General features: G+C 38.9%; 1 protein-coding gene and 1 non-coding gene across 3 annotated transcripts; one reads left to right on the top strand and one right to left on the bottom strand.

Moving 5' to 3' along the window:
• The first annotated feature begins 421 nt into the window (after positions 1–421).
• Positions 422–494, top strand: trnar-ccg (transfer RNA arginine (anticodon CCG)). Its single transcript has one exon. It is a non-coding gene; the product is annotated as a tRNA-Arg (tRNA).
• Positions 495–1,791: 1,297 nt separating this feature from the next.
• Positions 1,792–11,160, bottom strand: zfand1 (zinc finger, AN1-type domain 1). 2 transcript variants are annotated; one of them, XM_006634410.3, is made up of 8 exons: positions 11,063–11,160; positions 10,039–10,081; positions 9,748–9,787; positions 8,845–8,972; positions 5,846–5,937; positions 3,866–3,987; positions 2,964–3,119; positions 1,792–2,053 (listed from the first exon to the last, which is right to left on the bottom strand). In XM_006634410.3, the coding sequence occupies exons 1-8, from the start codon at positions 11,115–11,117 to the stop codon at positions 1,874–1,876; spliced, it is 816 nt and encodes a 271-aa protein (XP_006634473.2). In that variant the 5' UTR covers positions 11,118–11,160; the 3' UTR covers positions 1,792–1,873. The 2 variants fall into 2 exon arrangements, with proteins under 2 accessions (XP_006634473.2, XP_069047123.1); XM_069191022.1 differs by having other exon boundaries at positions 1,792–2,050.
• Between the last annotated feature and the right edge of the window lie 608 nt (positions 11,161–11,768).

Here is an 11,768-nt window from a genome sequence, read left to right as displayed (position 1 = left end):
ATCAAATTATAGAGGAATATAATATTCCATTTTACATGTAAATCCAATAAGGGTATTTTTCTTTGTTAATTGTATTCTCCATGCCTTTTATGCTTGGTTCAATCTAGTAGTCTGCAGCTCTTCATCTGATCTATATGGTATTGAAAGTTCAATTGTATTTCAACCAGTTCTAACAATATACTATTGCTATTACATTAAATTATGTGAGAACATAGCCGTAGTAAAATGACTAATCATCTACAAACATTAATAAGAAAAAAAACAGCACCATTGTTATCTCACTCTTCAGGCTGCTCTGATTTTAAAAACGTGGTTTCTCTTGAGTGTGTACAGAAAAAAACGACATGATAATGATACACAAGCCAAAGTGGTTCAAAGATACCACACAAAGCTTTTGGTGTCGACATTAACTAACAACAGAGGCCCAGTGGCCTAATGGATAAGGCATCAGCCTCCGGAGCTGGGGATTGTGGGTTCAAGTCCCACCTGGGTCGGCAGTGTTTAGCATGTTTTTGATAACTGAACAAGACATACAGAAATTTGTAAGAAAGGGACAGTTATTTTAAAAAAAGGGGCCAAAAAAGGGAAAGAAAGTGGTTTCCTTTCTACAACACAGTAAGTAAATGTGCTGCACACAGAAAATGCCCTGCATGGCCAGTAACACTTTACTTTCAGTTTTGTTTTCACCACTTGTTTTCTTTTAAATGTATAACAATTTCACTAAAGCCAGCGCTGTTCTGAGATGTTTTACACCTATTCTTGGAATGAATTTGCTTATGACACACTGAAACTGAGCAATCCAGTATTACTTCTCTGATTAACTTTCCAAAGGTCCCTCAAAAACAGTCATCGACACCCACTCCCAACATGTTATATATTGAAAACTGAAAACTGGATAAGATTTTCAGTTGATTCACTGATTTTGGTAAACCAGTCTAATACCTAAATCAGCTCTAAAACCTGAAGAAGGCTCCACAACCAAAATGTGTTTTCTTTCTTCTCTTTTCAGCATGGAATAAACCTATTACTGGTTCCTTAATACCTCAATTTCCCATTCTTACCAAGCCTTAATTGATTGAAAATGTAAGATAGTTGTCTAATCAGTTTTCTTTTGGATTAAATGTTTTTAAAGTGCATGGACACAGTACTAAATGTACTATTTAAGATTCTGACATGTTCTCTATTTAGTGCGATGAATTGAGCGAAGCATATGGCCTCTGTGCACTATGTGTTATTCATCCGGCCCTATTTTCTGATCAGTCACAGTTCTAACACAAGAAAATAAAATAATTCTGAAATTCTTCATAAGCAATCCAAACCCAATTATCATTTTTAATTGACTTTGGTGTCTATTTCCATTCAGCGCCCAAAAACACATTTGCCAACAAATTGAATGATAAAAGTGGGGAAAAGATGCTTCTGCTTGAATATTTTGCATCTGAGGTAACGTGCTGATTCACCTTGCCTTTCAGAATAATGAAGCAAGGTCCTTTATTAGCATAATTGTGGTAACTGCCATTTTTGAGAACATGCTATGCATGCAGAATGCCAGCCTTTCAACTTTCAAAATTTGAACACTACCGTTTCCATCTTTAGTGAATATAATTCCCAAAAATATTAATCATGACATCTTTTTTTAAAGAGATCTATAAACACAAAAAAATTATCATAGACTCAATATTGACTTTTTAACTGCAGCTGGTACGGTTGTCAACCAGATCCAAAAGTCTATAACATTTTTAAGCACATTCCATCAATCAAATGTGTTTATAAAAAAGGCAAAGAGACAGCTTTAATAAATCAAATGTTTATTATTTAGCATGTCTTGGGGTCAAAACCCAAATGGCAAAGGGAGTTTCTCAGGCGCAGATGTTTATTGAGGCTGTGAGAGGTAAGATGTCACGTTGTCCAGACCCGCACAGTCATTGTTAAGGTATTCTAGGATTATGTCTCCTCCATTATAAAGTGGACAGTCTGGGTGTGAAAGCCAGGAGTCCAGGGTCTGGTCCATTTTTAGTGCTTCTCCAGAAAGTGGGTGGCACAGCCTCAGCTTCTGAAGAGACAGAGACAAGTTAACATGAAAGTCCTGCAGTGTTTATTGTTACTAGAATTTTGTGAAGTTTTAGCTAAATTAAAAATACTTTCACATTGTAATGCACAACTGGAAAAAAAAAATTGAAAACAAAGTTCATGTAAAAAAATCCATAAGCATAACCATAGGAAAAAATGGAATGCAGAGAAAACTGTAATGACATTTTGTGAAAATACCACACATCAAATGCAGGCTTTAACCAAACAGTGTCATAAAACTGCAATGTTTTGTAATAATTGAGAGTGTTAATTGAGATAAAAATATAAAAGAACATTTAACCTTAAATATAAGAAAATGAGTGAATCATTTTGATCATGTCAAAATAGCTTTCCCCACGTGCAAATATTACATCTTAAATGCTACATGCAATTTTGTTTTACCTTAGTTCCATAAATAATAAGACTGTATAGGTTTATTACAGCAGACAATGATAAAGAGAGATAAACGTACAAAGTACATTACAGTCCAGACATCCAGAGAAAGATATCACACACACAAAAGAAAGACAGCTACCACGTTCCCACAAACCAGAAAAAAGATTCTGCAAAACTACAACATTGGCACCAAGTATGTGAAGAATTTGCAATTGCAAACCCCTTTTTCTTAAAGGATAAAAAGGTGCAATCAGATTAAGTTTTTTGAACTCTCTGTCTTCCTTTCCTCAAATGACCGTTCCTGTGATTCTCTCGGAGTCACCAAGCGCTCACTAACCTCATTTCAAACCCTCAAGCTTAAGTAACCACTTCAGTGATTTCATCTGGGAGGATGCGTGTAACAAATGTGGTGAACAGCAATATGTATCGGCGATTTACGGACCCCTGTCTAAAACGAACAAACTCACATGACGCTGAGCTCGTCTTGTGTTTGTTACCTTGGCCGTCAGAATGTTGTTGTTGTTCTTCAGATTAGCCAGTGATGCTGCAACGTCCACCACCTTCCCCACAGTCCACGCAGAAGAGAAGAACATGGGCAGACTCCTGTCCTTGACTCCCTGAGGCAGGTACACCTGGAAATATGTCCTTTCACTCTGTACAACAGGAACAAAACAGCAGCTTGTTCTGAAACTTTTACAACATGCTTTTCGTATGCAAAGGCTTGCCTTATTGGAAAATAACATAGAATGGGGTTCTCAGGCTCAGCTCTTGGAAGATGCAGCATTTTGTGGTTGCTGGCCCACCCAACTCGTTGTCTCCCTTACATAATTGGCAAAATTATTATTATGAACTACACAACCTTAATATTGCTAGCCAAACTCTGAGGTGTCTTCCAGTTACCTGTACTGTTTATGAATAATTGAAGTGACGTGAACTGTAACCATTCTTAAAAATTCCCTATACATGTCTATGAAAATCCTTAAGTTTGTTTTTCAATTGATTATTGACATTGGGGGAAAAAAAACACAATACATTAGGCCTTCTAGGAGTAAAACAATCAGCCTGTTTTCATAGTGTATCCCATTTAAAACTCACACAAAGCTCATATGACATCTCCTACTATTAAATTAATGTTGAAATATAGAAGCTACATCTGGGAGAATCAACCTGTGGTCCTCCCAATCCACTCCACCACTGTACTTTAACGCTATCGGCTCTTCCATTGCTATATTAATCCGCTAACTATCAACTAAATAATCAAGGTTTTCAAATAATTCTGTAGTGGAACAAACTGGAGGTCCACACATTGAGCATCAGCTGCATAAGAATCGCACATTTAACGACCCGATTCACGTGGTTTCCCAGCAACGTAAGAATTACTCTGGCACAGACTCAATACCTGCAGTAATGACTTGTCCCCAGCTGCGTGTAGCTTTAGCTTCATCAAGGCAACTTTTGCTGCTGTTGCACTGTTTTTCGCTCCTCTTCTTCCTTTGCTGGCTGGAGCCCCTTTCTTAGACTCTAGAAAATTAAATTAACTTCATTTCATTTAAAGACAATAATCTACAGCTTGCTGGGTGCTTTAGTGTGTACAATATACAGTATATTACTAACCAACAAACATACATCACTTTTGCCCGCGGCATTTTCCTCACTAAATTGTTTATGTGATGACTTTAAAAAGCCATGAGTACATCTATAAGGGGAAAAATGCAGCTGCTTGCACGTCTTCCTGAAAACAAACAAGTAATAGTTCTGACAGTTAATATCACAAAAGGTTGTGAAGACAAAATTAATGTATGACAGCTTTTATTAGACAGCACTACTAAGACAGTACTTCACTGTTCTGATATTCTAGCTGTAAGAAATACAGTGGTCACACCGCCCTCCTATGGACAGTCCTGTCCACTGAATTCATTATGGAAAAAAATCCTTATTCAGTAATGAGAATCTGAGTAACTGCAACAATTTAATATTGCATATAATATCAAATGTGATAAAATACCAAACAAAAACATGTAATCTTAGAGAACACAATCTCTGATCAATGTAAAGAGCAGTATTCCACAGGAATTTGTTTAACGCTTGTTTCTGTTATAGATTTACAGTAAAAAATTAGATTTTTACTTACTGTACTCGTTAAATGATATAATAATGGAGGGTTTACCAAACACAGAAGCAGTGACTTACCCAGCGATAAAATTATAGATGGGACAGATACTTGCCAAATCAAAATGAATGTTGATGGAAACAAGGACAACCTAATAAGACTTTGTCAGAATTGATAGTACAACACTAACCAGAGGGCATATGCAGCAATTACACAGAGGTGTTTATAAAATTGAGAACTAGAGGCACTTTTAACACACATAAGGTTGTGGGGGGTCTGGAACAAATTACCCAGCAATACTATTGAAGCTGACACCCTGGCTTCTTACAAGAAAGAGCCCCCTGAGATCCGTGGATCAAATACATTCTAGCCACCAAACTACCCAAAAGAACCGAATCCCCTCTTTCCATCTGTATCCTGTCTTCTGCTCTTATGTGTCCCATCAAGGGTGTTATCCTCTGCTTTTGGGACTGGTGCCAGGTTGCTACGAGTCTCATCAGGAATAAGCAGCTTTCTGGTCTGGAGGTGGATGGATGGAACTCCATTCATCTGCTTTCTCATCCAGCACAGGGTTGTGGGAGAGCTAGAGCCTATCCTGTCATGCAAAGGGCTCAAGGCAGCGGATACACCTGGAAGAGACGCCAGTCTTTTGCAGAGCACACACAGACACAAGCACAGACACACACGTACTCATACCAGCGCCAATGTTTCCAGAGAGAAACGCAGAAAGAACATACAAATTACCCCAAGAACTGAACCCAGGGCCCCAGTGCCGCAAAGCAGCAATAATAACCACTGTAGCACTGTGCTTCCCTTCAATGGAATAAACAATAACATCTTGAAGTTCACTGCATACTGGTTCACTCTATTGAGGAGTAGGAACAATTCTGGGTGACTTAAATAAGTTCGAACATGGGGGTGACCAACCTTATGTCGCTGCTCTACTATTTTCTATAGAGTTTGGTTTATTAGACTACCTGAATAAGTGAAACCTGATTCAATTGAGTTGTTCACAGCTGTATTACATTTTTCAGAAACCTGCTATTTGCTCTCACAGGTTTAGTGCTTTAAAGAGCACAGGCAATTGCTTTACTCTAACAAAAATGATTAGAATTAAGACAGTTTTTTTCTGAATCTTTCATTGGCAAAACATGGTGTGTTGTTTCGTATCACTTTATATTATGTGATGGTTAAAAACAAGGAAACAAGGGTGTAGAGGGACAGTAGAAAAACAAGTATCATAGGCAATGCAGGATTTATTTCACCGACCTACTATTTCCTTGACAAGTTGCTGAGTGGCAGCCATTCGTGGTTTTAGAGGCTCCAGTTTCTCACACTCATGGTCATCTTGATGTCGATGGCTGGTAAGAAAAACAGACATTTAGGCACAGATTCAAATGCAAATAATGCCAAAAACAGTTTGGTTGGCAGTTGTTTCAGGCTACGTCATGCAGAAAAGCCGATTTTGCTTCCTCGCTGTTTTGTCTGCTGAATTTTAACTTGTTTCATAATTCCCTTTGAGCAGGGACCCAGCAAAAGTTAACCTGAGATAGGCTGTGGTCATTCAAGAAAACAAAACGATGGACAATCCTTTTGGTCAAGGTCACTTTTACACTTCAGCTTGACCATATCGCAGCTAAAAGAGTATTTTTTTTTTTTACAAACAATACCGATCATTTCTGACCTTATACTGAAGTCAACCCTTTGGACGTCTTCGAGATCAATCGGGAAAAATTAATACAAATTAATACAAATGGGACTTAAAATGCATTTAAGACTCAAGACCATTAGGTATCTCCTTACACAAGGGGTTGTTTCTAGACTGGCTTCTTTCAAGAAACAGCAGGATAGGACCCTTGATGAACTACCTAATAGTTATCAAATGAGCAAGAATGATATGAATGACCTCCTCTTGTTTGTAATGTACACAGCCTATCGTCTGGAAGAATCTTCAAGTTTGTACAGTGATGCAGCTGAATAAATCCACTTTTTACTAAACTAAAACTCATCTTTTTTATATATTATTGTTACAGCTATAGGTGACTAGGAAGTGTCTCTAAGAGACTAGATAAAGTGTGTAACACCTGGTTGTGTAAACAGTTTTCAGCTTCAAAGCCAAGGTAATGTTTCAGAGATGTAGGGGGTCCAGATTCTGTGATCAAAGCAATGGCCTTGGCTTACCTTAGTTACTTTAAGTTTTGGGTTTAAAGATTAAGTGTCAATCAACAGTCCAGAAAGACACCACACAAGATCAAATCAAGACAGAGAAAGAAAAAATAAAGAAAAGGTCAGACCACAATAGAGAGAGGGAGACAGGGGGAGATGGAACTCGAAGCTTGTGCCAGAAGAAACGTCCTCGTTCGAGATCATCTGAAAAGTTCTGATTAGAGCTACATATTTGAATCTTGCTGAGAACTTGCTATTCTGTAGCTCTTAGGGAACGTGGAGTAAAGAATCCCTCAGTTTAGAATTGCCTCTCCTGCTTAGTGACTACATTTTACAATAGGGAGATAGGCTCCCATTTATTTTGTGGCATCCAGGTTAGAGAAAGAGATTTAATAGATGGTTGGGCTTAAAAGGCAGCTGCAGGCATTATTTAAGAGTGGATTACTCTGTAGCGTAACAAATGAATGAAACACACCAGTGAAGCTCATGCTGGGAGACAGCAACATAATCAACAGCCAAGCCAGAAACTAAACAAACTTGTACACTCCTCTGTGGGTGTGCATGCTTTTGACATTTAAGTAGGTACATTACTTATCTTAATTAAGGTATGCAGCCCCTCCTTAGCTTACATTATGTAAAACAAGGGTCAGCTGACTGGTCATGTGATAAGATTGTAAAAGTAAAAATTAATCTTTGTGTTGTAAATAATTCTGGAAGTGCAATATAATTTGGATCACTTTGGTCTTAAATAACCTTGAATAGTAAAAGTTCTTTTTTTTTTTACCAAGAAAGACTTTTTCCCTACGGACAAGCTCCTTAGCTAAATCATTAATGGCAGAGTAGGTTTTGATTAGCAACAGGAAAAAGAGGTTCATAGGCTCCTTTTAAGTACTAACATGCTTATACTAAACAGATCTATGTCTTGAGTAAACACAATTTGCTCTATTTAAAGCAGTCACGGTTGTATTTGATTCCATTACTTCCTTCTTCCACCTCTCTTTCCAGTGACAACTGTCACATCCATCCAATTTCTAACTGGTTCCTCCAATTCAGGGTTGTGGGGGAGTTGGTGCCTATCCCAGCAAGCAACGGGTGAAAAGCAGGGTACACCCTGGATGGGACGCCACTGCACTGCCGGGCAGACACACACACAAACGCTGACATGCACAGACTCACTCACATCAGGGCCAATTTCTCTTGGAAGTGAATTGACTTACCAGTGTGTTTTTGGACAATGGGAGGAAACCCAAATGAACACAGGACACAAGGAGAACATACAAACCACACAGATCACACCAGAGATCTGGAATTGAACCCAGGGCCCCAGTGCTACAAAGCAGCAAAGCTAACCACATGCTGCCCCACTGTCACGTCAAAAGTCTAAAGTTTTTACCCTTGGGTTGCTCAGACGACAGCCATATTTTTCTACTCACAGGTAACGCTCAGCTTGCAGAGCACTGACACACTCGGCACAAGCCCTGCAGCTGACACTAGGGAGACATTTCCAGTGAAGAATGTCACTTGTCAAAAAATAAGGAGCTGACTCAACTGCTGACGTGACTATGCTCCTAAACATTACTGGGAATGTGCCGTACCTCTTCAAGATGTAGTTTGAATCTTATGTTGGTGCAACCGGCCTTATCCTTCTTCTAATGGAGGCCAGCACGTTCCTCAATAGTGCTCTACAGCTTGGGCACTTTCTGAAAGAACAGGATATCGAACTAACAGGATGACCTCAAAATATTCTCACAATGTGAGGTCATCTAATGCAGACAGGGGCATTTTAAGAATACATGCCTATAGTTTCTGTTTAATTAACAGTTTACAGAAATGTATGACCCATGACCAGCCACCTGAGACTTGTTTTTTTTTGGACAAAAATGTCCGAGATTAGTCTAACAACATTATTTCAAAGGAAGCTTCATCTACATATCTCCAAAGGTCTCTCGAGTCTTTGCCTCTTCAAGTTTTGTCAAATGTGTTATTAAATCAACAAGATATAAAATCTGTCTGAAATATTTCTTTGCAAAGGGTATGGTCTGCCTTCCAAAACGCTCAGTCTCTGCTTACAGAAGCATTAGTTCCAGAAAGCGTGTACTTACGCCAGACAAAAGTGTTTCTGGCAATGCGGGCAAACTACTGGCAGGAGCTCCTTCTTGTCGCAGTCCTGGAAGGTGCATGGGTAAGACAAGCTGATCCCAGACTTCACCGGCTCCTTTCTGAGTGCTAGCTGATAAAGAAGACGAATTGTAACAACAGACAGAAAGCTGAAATGAGCAGGACATTTCAAAAGAAAGCATTACAGCAAATTTTGCAGGTTGATGGTGCCGAATGAACATTCTACCTTTTTAAATTATGATGCCATAACATTTGGTAAAGACATCTGTTTGAAGTGAGTGGCACTGTGGCCCTGGGTTTAACTCCTTGGGAGCTATCTGCATGTTGCCCCGTGGTCAAGTGGGTTTCCTCTAGGTGCTCTGGTTTCCTTCCACAGTCCAAAGACATGCTGGTACTGAAGGTTTAACTGGCCTCTTGTGAAAAATGGCTCTGGTGTGAGTGTGTGTGTGTTGGTGTCTCTGTGTGTCTTGTGATTGGCATCCCATCCAGGGTGTATCCCATCATGCTCCCAATGCCTCTCAGGATAGGCTCTGGGCCACTGACCCTGAATTGGATAAGCAATTATTGAAAGTGATATGATGTGATGATCTGTTCGCAGATAAGATTCTGGCTTTGTGTATTCTGGTTTGTCTGCAAGCTATCACATAATGAAATTAGTATGAACTTATTACACAGTATTTTACTTTTATTAAGTATTTAGGCTGTTCTGTAACATACCGCAAGCTTTATTTTTTTACTTCTAATTTGACACCTGTTACATGGCCCGCAAAGTTAACCCAGTGTCTAAATGATTTGAATGATTCATTCAAACAGCACTGCACAAAACAACATCAATAAACCCATCTCTACTGCTCTAATACTGTTAAAGTGTGGAACACTGTCTTTACCTCAGAACAGCAGTGTGACTCTCGGCTTCTGTGTTCAAGGCTTTAAAGGACAAACAAACAGTAGTACTTGTGAGTTGGGCATAGATATTCCATTCTACCTGTTATAGTTACACCACATTACATTATTCATCACTCTGAAACCTAAAATTATAAAGGTATAAGAAAATCCTAAAAGAGATGCATAGTTTTCCCTGGTAAAATCTGTTTAAAAACATTTATCTGCTGATACAGTATATGTCTTTCTATTGCTTTGGTCTTTGTATTTTTGCTTTTTAAAATAGAAAATCTTACCAGAAGACTCCAGAACAGCCATCACAAACAAAGGGCAGGAAATCTGAGAATTTAGATTTATATAAAAAGGATTTAGATTTTATTGATAAGGCATTATGTGAATGTTCAATGACACGAGATAGGGTAACATAAGCAATGTAAAGTAATTGTCTGGGTCAATACAATCAAATGTAAAAAAAAACAACTAACTCACCTTCCCACAACTGGTACACAAAAAAGGATCACAAACACAACAAAACAGCCTATCAAACTAGACTTCAAACACAACCATACACACTCCTTCATTCATTCTCTCTATTACTCCATATAATTTTAGTTTAGATGAAGAGCTACTGTAAGCTTATAAATGTAATCACTAAAGAGGTCCATACACTTAAGTGTACGGTTTTCTTAATCCATACACACATTGAAAACACACACAGACAAAAACGTCAGATCTTCCTCAACTACTTTTTGGTTCGATATGGCCAAAAGTATATTTGCGTGGTCTACCTAATGCACTATTAAGTTCTTTCTTTAAGCCAATGCACCTACAGCTAGCAAGTCTTTTTCTTCAAATTAACATTGCCGGCTCTTACTACACTCAGCCATTTGTAAGACGTTTCATCGTAAATGCCATGACACAGACATCAGGGAGATGAGGCTTTGAATGGGAATCGATAGTAGTAAGTTATTTTATTGCCACGATACTGTACCTAATTGAACCACTGAAAAACTAACATGAATCGTTTGATATAAATTACAATTTATGGTGACAGTTTGTAAAGTTTGAAAACAATAATCCCGGTTAAACTATGAATATTCACAAAATCGTAATAGTTTCCAAGAGGAATTTCATCATTAGCGTATTTGCGTCTTATTATTGCGATCCCAATATTGTAAAGAAGCTGTTTTTAAAGATCAGCGGGTGACCGACTAAGCAAGTAAAGAAGGGAGCCTCAAGTTATTAATGCCCAACAGCGACAAAAAAGCCAATTCAAAATTACAGTATTTTTTAATGAAAATGTAATTTGTGTCATGTTACCTTTCTGATTGCAGGTCTCGATCCGACAGTGCAGTCCAATATCCAGCTCAGCCATGACTGCGGTTCAACTTTGACCTCTGCACTTTAGCACCGCCAAGATCACGTGGCGTTAGGGATCATAACAAAAACTTGGCTCGTCAGAATAAAACGCGTTTCAGAGTTATCGAAGTGTTTTAATTTAAACAACGGTGTGTATGGTACTGGAAATCATTTCGCTCGGATTTTAGCTTTTGCCAGAAGGAGCTCGAATCCGCAGTGTGGACTGGAAGGTTTTGAAGTTCAGATCCAGGGGGTACCCTGACGTCATCTTTCCCTGCGTCTTAAAATTATTCCTTACGTTTGTTTTCCAAGCGCTTTGCACTTAGAATGGGCTTCCACTTAACCCCACCTTTTAAGGGTAGTATCCCCAGGTGAAAAGTGAGACATTTCTTCGCCCTCTGAATTAAGGCAAAGCTTTAGGGAGGCCAGATCGTTGAAACCCAGAGCGGAATGCAGCCGAGGCATTTGGGTCCAACTCTAACACCCCTACTGTTTCGGAAAGTGATATGACTTTTCATGACCGGATCATAATTGACGAAGCAGTCAGTGGCTCAGTTTGATGTTTCACCCAAAGGCCAGCACCTCCTCCGATACATTGCTGGCTATCGATACCTACAGTACCCCTGCCCAGTGCTGGGACATTGGCTTATCAAACGTATTAGCGCAG

This window comes from Lepisosteus oculatus, chromosome 6 (assembly GCF_040954835.1).
Source record: "Lepisosteus oculatus isolate fLepOcu1 chromosome 6, fLepOcu1.hap2, whole genome shotgun sequence".
Lineage (NCBI taxonomy): Eukaryota > Metazoa > Chordata > Actinopteri > Semionotiformes > Lepisosteidae > Lepisosteus > Lepisosteus oculatus.
Note: the sequence above shows the minus strand (reverse complement) of the source record. Positions and strands in the feature narration are given on the sequence as shown.